At 43.3% G+C, this 13400-nt stretch overlaps 1 protein-coding gene across 4 annotated transcripts in view; it reads left to right on the forward strand.

Moving 5' to 3' along the window:
• The window catches only part of SPATA13 (spermatogenesis associated 13), a 72033-nt gene that overhangs the window by 25894 nt on the left and 32739 nt on the right, over window positions 1–13400 (forward strand). For all 4 annotated transcript variants that reach the window (XM_083854911.1, XM_083854912.1, XM_083854910.1 and 1 more), the window contains exon 2: window positions 1539–3335. In XM_083854911.1, the coding sequence (XP_083711037.1) occupies window positions 1698–3335 (1638 nt within the window). In that variant the 5' untranslated portion in view covers window positions 1539–1697. The remainder of the gene's footprint in view (window positions 1–1538; window positions 3336–13400) is intronic.

Raw genomic sequence — 13400 nt, forward strand, 5'->3', positions numbered from 1 at the left:
GCCTCCTTCTGTGAGAACTGCCCTGCCGAGAGCAGTGTCTTGTGCTCCTTTAGCGTTCCATGTTTTCTTCCCTGCAAGCGGTGCCGGGGCTCAGGGACCGGCCGAGTGCCCGGCGGGCTTTTGTCCGGCCCGGCTCTGCCCTGCCCTGCTGTCCCGCAGCCTCCGCCGCGACCCCCTCCATAGCGGCATTAAAAACTGTTCCGGGCGTCTCGCTGAAGCGCGAGCAAATCCTTCTCTCCGCGGAGGAGCAGAGGCTCGCAGAACTTCCCAAGTGCGCTCAGGAGTGAGCAGGGTGAGAGCCAGCGGGCAGGGCTCCGCAGCCGCCGCCTTTCCCGTGGAGGTGGGACTGGACTGGAGTGCGGGTCCCCCGGTGTCCCCGCCATGGAACCCCTCGGCATCCTGCGCCTCCGCCTCGCCCAAAGCCCCCGGCCCCGCTGCCCCCCGGCCCTTGCTATTGGAAGGAGACAAAGAAGGGTTCGGGGCTGCCAAACCTGCCTTCCCCAAAGCACAGCTGTAAAAGTTCTCTCCTTGTTTCGGGACAGAGGGAAATCCCCCCTGCCAACCCCATCACCCCGGCCGGCTGTGGCAAGTTTTAGAAGATCCCTCTGCCCCTTGCTCAAAGAACCGTACCGTGAGCTGAGTTTTTAAGGTGGAGCCAGCTTTAGACTGGGCATCCCAGTGGTTTTCGGGGCATTGTTTATCATGGTGGGGAAAACGCCTGCCCGCCTGGCAAAGACCCCTGGCTGAGCCAGGAGACACATGGTCAGTGGTCCCCTCCCAGCCTTCCCAGGCACTGCAGTGTGGTCTGGTCTGCTGGATCTCTCCGGCTCAGCTGAGGAGGAGATCCTTTACAGCACGTCCCAAACACTGCAGTCACTTTCAGATTCAAGTTTTCATCTTGCTGTTACCACAGCATAGGGTGGCTTCTGGGTGCTTTTAATTCTTGTTTTCTTTTGTAGGAAGAAAGACCTTGCTGTGCACTTGATGTAATTTTCCAAGATTTTATGTGCCAGGAGACAGACAAGTCAGTCAGGTGTCATGCAGCCTTCCAACAGAAACAAGTCTAGGAAAAATTATGCGTGTTTTCCTCTTCCTTCCCTCTTGTTTGAGAATTAGGTGTCACTTAATGAACGTGTTTTAGATGAAAACCTCCCATGTGCTTTGGGGTCAGTGCTGAGCACCTGAGGATGAAGGCTGGATTGCTGTTACTGGGAAGTTCTTTCTCTTAACTGTGTGTGAGGATTGTATTTACCTTTGTAAGGTAGGTGTGCTAGTCATACTAAGTTTATTAGCTGATTAGCATTAGAGAAACAAGTACATACTGAAATTACTCTGGTCTCTTAAATTGCTAACAAATACAATTAAACTTTGAGGGAGTTACAAATGCCTTCTCTGTACCACTGCAACACACCTTTGTTCACCATAGAAGAACTTCATTTTGTGTGTGTCTTTGTTTCCTACAATGTAGCTGAAACTTCTTGTAGTTGGGGATTTGGTAAAAAAATGTCTTAATGGTGGCTTTTGTTTTGCTGATGCAGGCAGCACGGCCTGAGGAGCTCAGCTCGCCCAGTCGATGTGAAGGCAAGGCAAATCAAGGTGCAACCGATGAAGGGGAGGCAGCGAGGTCAGCTGGTGGAGACAGCAGTGTTGCTTTGAGCTACCCCAGCCTCTGCCTCCATGCCTACAGCATCGAGAACATGACAACATTTCCGAATGGCTGTGGAAATGGCACCACCGTTACTTGTATAGTTATGGATAATAAAGAACCCCAAAACCAGACTACCTGTGCCACTCATAATGGGGGACACAGCACCAGCAACAGTCTTGAGGAAGAATTTCAAGAGGATAAGCTCAGCCCTTCCAAATTCATGCGCTTTTTCACCACCCCTAGGAAACGGGCTAATTCCAGCTCCGACAGGCCTCGTTCTCTGGTTGTGATGGGCAACTCATCCACGTGGAATGCCTTTTCTTCTATCAAAAAGATGGGATCTTTCAAGAAGTTGAAATCTTCAGTTCAACAAGGAATTCAAACAAGGGAATGCTCAGACATCTTAAATGAGAACAGTATAGGCAAACATGGTTCAAATGGAGCAGTGGTGCGAGTTCAGACTAACAGGTATTCCTATTCGGGGCCTCTCCATGACTTCCAGAATGCAGTGGATGGTTTAGCTTCTGACTGCTCTGATGCAGAGGAGAGTGATGAGTCTTTCCTGAGAAACACTCATCGCTCGCGCAGCATCAGGCGGGCTTACGGCGCTGGCCGCATAAACTTGCTGGACACAGATAAAGTTCAGAGTCGCCACAACTGTGCTAGGCCAACATCACCTGTCATCGCAGAGCCAAAGATCTGTGAAATTTTGGTGAAAGACTCGGAAAACAACAGGATCATCTACTGGAGAAGCAAAAGTTCAGATAATTTGAACTTCCTGAAGAAAAGCTCGTTCAAACGGAAGTCTGCCTCAAACCTTGCTGATCTGAAGGTTGCAAATGAAAAGCAGATGCCAGCAAGGACTGTGAGTGTTGCTTCTGCTGACTCTGACAAAAGTGGTGGAAACCCTGAGAGGAGATCCAAGCGGTGGAAGAGCCCTATCAGAGCAAAGGATTTTGACAGAGTTTTGAAATTTGTCGGTAATGTTACAGATGTTGCAAGGAAGAAGGATGGCTCCAAGAACATGGCTCCTTCTCCCAGTGAGCTGTCCCAGAGAACGAGGTCAAACAGCAGGCTGCATGATGACTACTCCCGCAGGGTTTCCAGCAGCACAGATCATGACAGGAAGAGATGCACCTCCTCAGTGTCCAGTCCAGACTCCTCCTTGCCGGGAACACCTTGCCTGCAAAGCCCTGTGATTGCTCAGGATAAAGAGGCTGAAATGAATGTAGCTGTTACTGAAGATAAAAGCCTCAGGACGTCATCAGGTATCCCAGACTCTGATAGCTTTTCACCTACTCTGAATGACATTAGTCCATTTCCCAATGAAGTCTTTTATTCGGACTCAGATGAACCAAAAGCTACGCAGCAGTGCACAGATGAAGCTGAAAACCTGTACATTCCGGTCAGGCCAACTACTCCGAAGCCTCAAAGTCCAACTGCAGGGAAGGTCAAATGCAGTATGAATTTCCAGTGTCCAAACCATCACAGCACGTTGTCACTGAGCTCATCGGAGAGCGAGGAGAGAGCTGAGGTACCGGGGCTGAAGCTGGGCAGGAATCCTGTTTGCTTCCAGGACTCAGTGCAAACTGTGTACTATGATGATGGAAATGAAGACAGTGGCATTAGCAGCCACTCTCAGCTGAGCCTCAATTTAGCCTCTGGTACTGAAGAGAAAAAGGAAGAGGTAAGAAAGCAAGCAAAATCCTTCAGAAGGGGTGTATGTTTCCTATTGAGTTTTGTCTTTATTAATGCAAAACAATGCAAACAATGCAAAGTAATGGCTGCTGCAGCTTGTTATTGCTAAAATATGCTGACAGCAATTATTTCCTTTAAATATTCTCTTTGGATGCTAATGTACCATTATTTTTTCTTTGCACATTAATATCAAAGGAAGTTTTGGCAGCAAAGCTATTCATGTGTGTTTTCAAGGGCAGCTCATTGCACCCTGCAGATACACCACCTTGTCATGTGGCCTTGTCAGATTTTACCAGCCTGAGCAAGATCTGTCTGTGTTTCCTTCACAACTGAAAGGTCTTTTTAAAAGAGTCTGTGTATTCTGAAGTAGTGTTGACTTACTGTAAAACACTTTGCTGTGGAAACCTTGCAGAACATGGTAATATTTGTGGAGCAGTGTGGCGTGAAAGACACAGTACAGAGGTTTAAGCATTCATTTGTATCCAATGTTTTCCCTGTGCAGTGATGACTATACTGAGGGTTAACTGCTTATTTCGCTTGCCAAGTGCAGACAGCAGTACTTTAGATGCTGGGCCGAGTGTGTTGCTACTGTTGTTTTGGTGAAGACACTGTTGTTTTCACTGCACCTAATGAGTGAGTTCATATTCTCAGTGAATTGTAGATGGATATATTGCAGCACCTCTGAGGTAAATTCATGTGATAACACTGTGCCCCAATCTAAAATACCGTGTGAGTTGGCACCAGAGAAATTGCAATGTTTTGGCAGCCTTGGTGAAGAGCTCTCAGACATACCCTGCACCTGTCTGAGGCAGTGAGGCTTAGCTCAGTCCCAGCTCACTGGGTCAAAAATCCATCTGGAGCTGTATGAATATGCAAGTCATTCACAAAATAAAACTTGCATATCTTTTAAGCCACCTTGGTTTGACTAAAGTATCTTAGACCTCAGGTATGAGATAGGCAAGGCAATGCTGCAGCTGCACAAGCTTCAACCTTTCATGCTGTGAAGTTCTAAAATGTCTGTAAAGCTGTCCTACTTTTAAAAGCTTGGCACAGTTTTTGCAAACTAACTGTAAATGGTTACAGAGCTTATCAGTATTGTCCTTCTGCTGGAGAAAAGCAATTTTGTTTACTGTTGAGTTTGCAGCAATGGTAAGATTGAAAGAATGAACTCGGTGTGTATAAATGTCTGGACTCGGAGGTTATTCCTCTTCTGGAGCCCTACAACTGCTCCAATCATCCATATTTTCCAAAACTCTCACTTACATGCAAGGAGGAGCTTTCACACTGCCAGAAGAGGCGAGATCCCTAGTGTGGATGGATGCCAGTTGTATTTCTTAGGAATAAAATGGGAGGTGGAATTAATGCTACTCATCTACCATCTAGTGGTGAGCTGCCATCATGACCCAGAAGAAATTAATCTGGCCCCTTCCCCTTGGCTCCCAACAAACCGGTACAGTTTTTACATGAATGTGTGTACATTGGGTGGATAAAAGTTACTGCAGTTTTTAGTTTTAACACCACGTTCTGTTATTATGTAACATGCAATTTAAGCTTTCTCTTTATATTATAACATATTTTAGGGTAATTGTGAGTGTCTTTTAGTGCTTGCTTCAGTTGTCTAAAATACAGAGTGTGCACTGGTGGCAGCTCTGGGTTTGTGTAGTGGGCAGGCAGACAATATGGGATGGATCCCAGCAAAAGATGAAGGAAGTGGTGGCCAGGGAACAGGCCCCTTGGCTGTAAGCTCTCACTCTGCTGTGAGCACTGCCTGGAGCCCCTGTGCTTCGTAAAAACAGCTGTGGCCACTCACATGGTGTAGCTGCATCCAGACAGACTTCTCTTCTGATGGAAAAATCCAAAGATTTTGGAGGTAGTACTTGTGAGTTGGAAGCAGGAGCTGTGCAGGACAGGGCCTGCTTTTATTTTACTGTGCAAGGGATATAAAGGGATTCTTTTTTCCGTGCCTGCTTTTCCTCTCATACACAGCCCTAAAGCTGTGGCACTCAGAGTGACTGCAAAACAGGTAGAGTGGTATGGTTTCTTCCTGCTGTTTCTTTGGAGGATTTAATTTCCTGCTTTTCAGCATGCTTCCCTTAGCATGGAGCTAGCTTGGCACCAAAGACACTTATGCCAAGTTATATTTTAATTGGAGTTTATGCAGCCTGTAGGCACTTTTATGAATGCCACATGATCACACAATGAGGTCACTGGGGTATGAACTTTTGACTACATTTCATTTTTACCTTACACCTCCGCGTTACCGAAATTTACCTGTTGAGCAAGTTGTTCTGTGATGGCTGAGTGCTTAGTTCGCTCTCAACAGTCACTTGAGATGTAGTGCGGAGCCATGGACATCACACCTTTTCAAATATTTTTCTGAACCTCTAATATACTGTGTTGATGGACAGATCTGCACTGTTTCCGTGTTTCGTGGATCTGCATTTCTGTCCAGAGTTCATGCCTAAGCCAGTATGTATTCCAGTACAGACACTAAAGCTTGAAGACATATTTCAGTACAAAGCTCAAAAGGTCCTGACCAGTCAGGCTCAAATATGTTCTCTTTTCAGGACTGGCTGCCATAGCTGGGAGCAAGTGTAGTTTATTCCCTTACTCACTCATCTAGTAGATTAGTCAGCAAATGAAATCTGTGGAATTTGGACCATCTCTATATTTCCCCAAATATGGAAAGTAAAATTTTCTACCTTGTGTTTGCCCACCCCTGTAAAGCTGATTTTGCAGTATTCTTGCAAGGATATCTATTCGTTCATCAAAATTGATGTTTTGGGGTTTTTTTCCTTATGTAATTGAGCCTTGAGATCCTGTCACTTCTGTTGCTTTGTTGACTTCACCAAAATGCATGCTTTGGACTGGAGCAGGGGAGATTTCTTGTTTTTTGGTCCTGACAGAGGTTGCTTCCCAGGGAAGAGCTAATTAAGTGCAGCCTGTATCCATGCCTCAGCACTTCTGGAGCTACAGAGGTGTGAGTCACCAAAGCTCACCTGTGACATCCCATGCTTTGCCACTGTCTGCTTCATGCTACTGTGATTTATGTTCAGTATGTTGCTTTTAAATAGCATGAAGAGTTGATTAAGTACAAGCTTGTACTTTAGCGGAGTGTTTCACATAGTCTTTACTTTGATGAAGAGAGAGCCCCATGTCACTGGAATAATGAAAACTTAATCTGCTTCAGACTGGCATGTGTCAGCCACTGAGGCTGCCTAAACAAAATACTGTTCTGAATTTGTTACAAAAAAAGTAAAAATCAAGTTATTTGACATTTCACCTAGTCTTTCACAAACTCTTAGAGTATCTGGTATTTAGGTTGCCTTGCTGGCATCTGCCTTCACAGTACACCAGACTTTTTATTACTTGAGTACCTTATCTGCATGACCATAAGTGAATGATAAATTACAGTGAAGAGGTAACTCTGCTGTAATTATGGTTGAGTCACAGTTTATTTGCAGACAATATTTTAAATGTTCTAAGACCTGTCTGTCAACTCATTTATGTTCATACCATACAAATGTCGCTGGTCCCAGCTAGTCTACATCATAAAGTTCCCAGTGCTCAGCTGCTGGCAGAGTTGAGCTGGTTTGTCCCAGACAGGTCTCTGGGCTCTGAATATTGAGCACACAGAGCTTACCTTGGAGGACAGCTTATAAAGATGAAGAGGAGGAAGAGCTTTATGGGTGGGATATGGAGGACTCAGATATGTCCTCACTGTTTGTCTTCACTATTTCTAGTTTCAAAAAGTGTCCTTATAGCAAAGGACCGAAGAGTGGTAGCTGGATGTGGTCATGTTCAATGCCTGCAAGGAGCAAGCAGCAGCTAGGATCTGAGTCTGATCATCTGTAATACCTGCCTCAAGTTCCTGAGTGCTGTGGGGCTGGGCACGAGTACACTTGCTGGAGCTAGCTGCATTCAGCTCTCTGAGCTCTTCCTTTTGGATTTATTCACGTCTGGCTCATCCATGTGCAATTTGGATGTAGCCTAACCAACCTAACTTGTATAACAGTAAGTGTGATAAACTGTGAAGGATAATTAGGTGAAGTAGTGGGGGGAATTTCTTAAACTGGGTGTATTTCTAAAGGGATAATAATTTGGAGTGAGGACTCACAGAGCAGCAGAACCCCATCACAGGCTCTCAACAGCATCCTACAGAAAAACTAAGGTTTCAGTTAGACCAAGCAACACTGGATTTGCACTAAACTCTGAGCTTCTCTCACAAGTCAGGATGCATTCACACAATGTCCCCACAGTCACTCAGATCATTTGCTCAGAGCTAGGCTAGAAAGCACTGTGCATTGCTACAAACCTAAACTGAAGACTCCATTGCTGCAATAATGCAGCAGGGAGCCCTCAAATGGCAGGAGTATCTTCTTATCGCAGCAAAAACCCTTTCAACTCTCAGCAGCAGAGCTGTCATCCATTTGGGGCAGCCTATAATAATTTGTTGCTGTATCCACTACTAAGAAGAACAAGGCAGTCATGACAGTAATCTGAATTCTGGATTGACTTGAACTTTAGACCAAATAACTCTGCAGTTCTTAACAAAATTGGCCATTCCTGAAAACCGTATGATAATACAGGAGTTATTGTCATCCCTGCAGAAATGTTTTGGATGGTGACAGGGAGACCTCAGATGGACTTCACTGTAGTTAGCCTGGGGCATGCTGCACCCTTCATTGTATTTGTGCACGTCTGCCTTTCCAGTGTGTCTCATATTTGAGTTTCCTGTAGCTGTCCAGTGGCACCTCAGTAATCCCCAGGTGTTGCTCACTCTGGGGTCAGGAGTAATAAATAGTACCCCAGAAAGTGAAACAGCACCTCTGGCCATGTGATTTAGTTTCTTACATCAAGTGCGGTGCTGGGCACTGAAAATCCATTTCAGTGTTAGGTGAGGTAGGTTGAGATATCCAAAGTGAGCAGAGGCAGCTGCAGAGTTTCCCCTGAGCCACCTGCATTTTCCCTTTCTGGCATCTGGAGGCTGCTGTGTTGCTTGTGGTGCCAGGATGCTGTGGCAGGCTGGGAGACCAGCCGAGTGCTGGGGGGAGTCGAGCATAGCAGCCTTGCCCCCTGTGCTTTAGGAAGTAATAGTTGGCGGAGATGAAGTTGCCCGAGGCAGCTCCACCCCTTGCAGGCTGGGGTTTGTGACTGCTGCCGGATGATGAGGCTTTACTCTGGAAGGGTTGAGAGAGTGAGAAACCAGAAGACCTAATTTTGGAGAGACTCTGAAGAGAGGGAGAGGCTTATGGCTTTTTATGTTTTGCTTTGTTAGCATAAAGTTCTACTTTCAACCTGTGGCTATCATCTGGCTTTTGAGATTTGCCAGTGGGTATTACTAAGCCTGAAAACAAAAAAGTTTCTCATTTTGCCAAATAAAGGGAAATTTATTTTTTTAGACCTGTTACTTGTTCTGGGGTGTTCTGAGTCAATTCAGAAAATACTTAGGGATTTATTTAGGATTAATTAATATCTATATATCTAAAAGAAGCAGAGAACATGAATACCCCTTTACTATACACTACATGCTTGGTATTCCAGTTCAGATATTGAAGTAAAGAAGGGACAGTATAAGAGCATCATCCAGCCATCCCCAAGTATCAAGTCACCAGGAGGAAACAGTTTTCTGGTTTTAGCACATTTGCATTTTTATATGAATGATAAGATTACTTCTGCAAAGGAAATACATTTCCCTGAAAACTCCCCACCTCTGTCATTCGGAAATAGGTTAGCTGACTTGGTTTTGAAAATGAATTAGAGGAGAAGATGAAGGAAATCCTTGAGGCTGAGGAACAGATTTGAGAATCATGAGATCTGCTTGTCATTTCCAGTCCTGCCCTATGCATCTACAAGACTTAACTGCTTTGTGTCTGTTCCTTATCTGTGAAATGTGGATATTGCCAAGGTGAACTTGCTAATCTTGGTGAGGCATATTGCTGAGAGGGAAAGCTTTATCATTGATTGCGATAAGCAGGCTTTCAAGGATCAGGTTAAATGAAGCAAACCTGCATTAAAAGGCCTTAGAAAATAGATGGCTATTTTTTTTGTACCTATATAGCCTGATCTCTTAATGTGGTTTTATAGGTGTATTTGTTAGTTAGAACACCACAATTGCTTTGATGTCTACAAATCCCAAGAGGAGAATTATATAAATTTTTTCCCCAATTTTTAAAACTTCTAAAATGAGTGTTTTACCACAGCAGTTTGTGTTGCTAAGGGGAGTTGCTTTTGCTATGTCACAGGGCACAGTAATATCATTTTTCTTCACTAAAATGCATAGTATTTCCTGCATCTATTCTGTGAACTTATACTGGTATAGTGCAGTGATATTCCTTTAGGGAGTTCCCCTCAGAAGCAGCGCTTTGCAAATTTTAAAACTGTGGCTCCACACAATTTATTTTTTTGTGTGTGTGGGGGGAAGGGGAAAAGAAAAGACAGGTTATCCTCTGAGCAAAACTTATGTTAAATGTTGGCCATGGTTGTGTTACTTTGATTGCTTCTGCTTTGCTTGCGTATATAGGTGTAATTTAAGCAGTTGTTTTTTGGGTTTTTTTGCAGTTGTTCCGTGGATTATATTTTGCTCTCTTGCAGACCACTGGTTGAATTGTCCTTGATATTCTAGGGATAGATAATCAATGCATTTATGTGGGGTCTTCTCAAAGGCTAATTAAAAAGAAAATGTGTTAGTGGCAGAGGAAGCAGAGGGATGTAAAGAAAAAGAATATAATGCAATTTGTATTTAATTAGAAAGGAATAGATGGAAATTTTCTTGGATTGGACTGGTTTAATAATTCTGGTTTGTTTGTGATTGAAGATGCAATTACTGAAAGTGTGCTTTCTTCTACAGTAAAAGCAGTCATTTCCTTGGTAGCTATTGCTGTGGTATCACTGTTGGAAATTGTCACTGTTGGATCAGTAGGGGGTCACTGGGCTCTCTTAACACTTCAGAATGTTTTTATAAAATCTAGACAGAAAACAATAAATAAATTTTCTCTGGGAGGCTTTATTTATCCAGAGTTTCATAACCTCTGTGTCTGTTGCAACAATTTGCAAAAAAAGAGAAAGTATTGATACCTATGATATCTATGAAACATAAAGCAAGCTTTTGACCTCATTTAGTATTGATGATAAATGAACTTCAACTAATGCTCTCCCAGCTGCTATTTATTAACAAGAAGAAATGCAGTGGTTACCTTTTATCATGTACCTGGGTGGAGACATGTCCAGACTTTTACTCCGTTAGGTCAAGGTGGTAAAATCATTTATAGCTACTAGGTCACAATCACTTCGCCCTTTTTATGTTGGTGGCTTGTATAAACTGAAAACCAATTCTACTATTACTGCTGAGTTCCTAAGATTTGGCAATTACTGTCCTATACAGAAATAATAGCTGTTTAGTAGTCACTAGTGTTATATGTTATAAAGAGCTGTCATTGCTGGTGTAAGAAATTTGTACATTTTTATATAGATCCCTAAATATATGCAGAAATGTATATTCTTGATCAAAATACAAAGATACCCACATGGCCTAGCACAAGTATTGTGATAGTTTCAAGATAGATTCTCATCATCTGCTTAATTAATCACACCCTTTAATAAATTGCATTTGGATATTAATATACATTTTTGTAAAGACATTATTAGATTTTGATTATCTGTTTTCTCTGGGGTAGAAAAAGACAACAGTAGTTAGCAAAATGACATTTCAGCCAGGCAGCTCAAATGTACAGAGATAACAGAACAAGAAGTATTGCAGCTTATAGTGTAGCTAAGGAAAACAAATAAACAACAAAAAAAGAAACCACAAAAAAGAAAAAAAAAAAAAAAAAAAAAAAAAGAAAAAAAAAAAAAAAGCAGAAGAAAAGAAGAGCAGGATGCTCTTTTGCCTGGAGAAGAGGAAGGCTGTGGGGGTCTGTATCCAAGAGGCACCTACATATGATTCATATGACTTCCCAGCAGATTACCAGATAGGGAAAACCTTTCAGAAGAGGTGTGTCCTCTTATACATTTGTACTTGTCTATATGTGCATGTTATAGAATATTATTGCATTCAGAACATAAAGGTAAAATTTTAAACATCCATATAGGTAACAGTAGGGGTTGAAATGCAAATTAGTGGTCAGAGAGCCTCAGCCTCAGTTCACAGTCATCAAGACCTTCATAAAGTGGGGATTTTAGTTAGGGAGTTTATTGGCTAAACACATAGACAGAAAAAAAATCACTCAGGGCTTTTCCTTTGCTATCATGGTGTCAGCCCCTAAAAGTGTCCCAACAGCAGGAAACTGACCAACAGCAGGTTCTGTTAGCTCAGACTTCTAGTTTGGGCTTTCTCTGCAGCAGAGAATGGGGTCAGGTATAGAGGATGCAGGGTTATTTATGGTTGGTGTAACTCCACCAGCAAAAGTCCTGCCATGCAATTTCAGGTACTGGCAATTTCTTTGCCATAGCACTGATAAAAGTTCCATCTGCATAAGCAATACTTTATCAGTACTGTACAAATCACATGTTGTGCTCCTTGAGCAGCACTTCCCCTGAAATCAGTTCTGAGTGCTGAATTTATCAAAGGTACACAGTGGACTGAGTAATAGTTGGAGAACCAGGCTCTAAAGACTAAGCTTAGATTTCAGTGATTAAACACCTGATGCTGATGTTGCTTACCTTGGTTATTAATGAGTACAGAGAATGCCAATAGCAGTCATGTGCCATTAAATGGAGCAGGGTTGTACCAGTGCCAGGTTGAGCTGAGTGAGATCATGATCAAGTCCTTGAAGTTGCTGTACCTGGATTGGGAAATCAGTCTGTGCGGGAGGGGTTTGGTCTGGCTGGGCACAGGCTCTGTGGTGTAATTGTTTATCTGGGAGCCTGGGAGAGCTGTAGCCTGTTGGGTGTGGTCAGGGGGTCTTGGGGAACACAGCATTAACAGCACGCCTGAATGTGGCATCTGGAGTTGAGCCCAACTAAAAATGTCTGTTAAGTGAAGTGAGGGGCAGCTATCAGACAGCTGCACACAGCTGGAAAACACCTCGTGGTGAAGCTGCACATTTCTGGAGCATGAGGTGAGGACCAAGCAAGGTTGTCCACAGCACTGGGGGAACGTGGTTGTAGCTCCATCTAAACCTACCTGCAATCCAGCTTGACACTTGATTCCTGCCTGTATTGCTGCCTGGATGGTCACTCAGTAGGCTTGGCTGATGCCCTTGTTTAGGGGCTCAACTTGATTCCCGGAACATAAAAGACCCAGCACTTCTGGAGATGTCCTGACAAGCTTCCCTTTCTCCCCAGGGGCTGATTCTGGATGGCCCAGGCCTCCCATAGGTCCTGTGTCATACTTACATGATGCATGGCATGTGAAGATATCTTAGATTCCTTTGGATATTTGAAATGGCCCTGGCTGCTTATGTTTAGGCAACAAAATTTCATCCTAGATTTCTCCTGGCTATGATGACAGCTTTATCACCTAGTTAATGTACAGGCAGCTCCACTGCAGAATTGAAACTTAAATGTGGGAATCTGCAGCTAAGAGTGACATATTGGAAGGGAACAATAGCAAATGTATGTGTAACCTGGATTGAAGTAAAGGTTCATTTTAAATGGTTATATTTGTAGATACACTACTGTCAGGAATAATGAAGGCAGTTGCAATGCAATTATTTGACTAATTTGCTGTTGCAGGAATTTAGTTATCCAGATAAAATGAATTCATTTGCATCAGGACAAACAAGCAGAGCTGTTTGTGTTTGCAGTCTCAGAAGAAACCTAACTGAGGATACAGCCTAAAAAACAAGATTAATATACTTGATTCCTAGTATTGGTGATCCTGTGCTGTTGCTAGACTAGCAGGTATGAATTTCAGAAAACCCAGTATAGATTAATCCTAGACCTTAACTTCTCAGAAATCTCAAAATGCCTTGAAATTTTTGACCATCACTTACAATGCATGTGTCAGTGCATGAGATTTTGATTTTCATCCTTTATGAGGTGCCGTATATATCTCTACATATCTGTAGATGTTCCCAGTAGTAATTGTACAACATCAACCTGCTTTCACTTT

The sequence above is a fragment of the Zosterops lateralis genome (genome assembly GCF_965231275.1).
Source record: "Zosterops lateralis genome assembly, chromosome: 2".
Lineage (NCBI taxonomy): Eukaryota > Metazoa > Chordata > Aves > Passeriformes > Zosteropidae > Zosterops > Zosterops lateralis.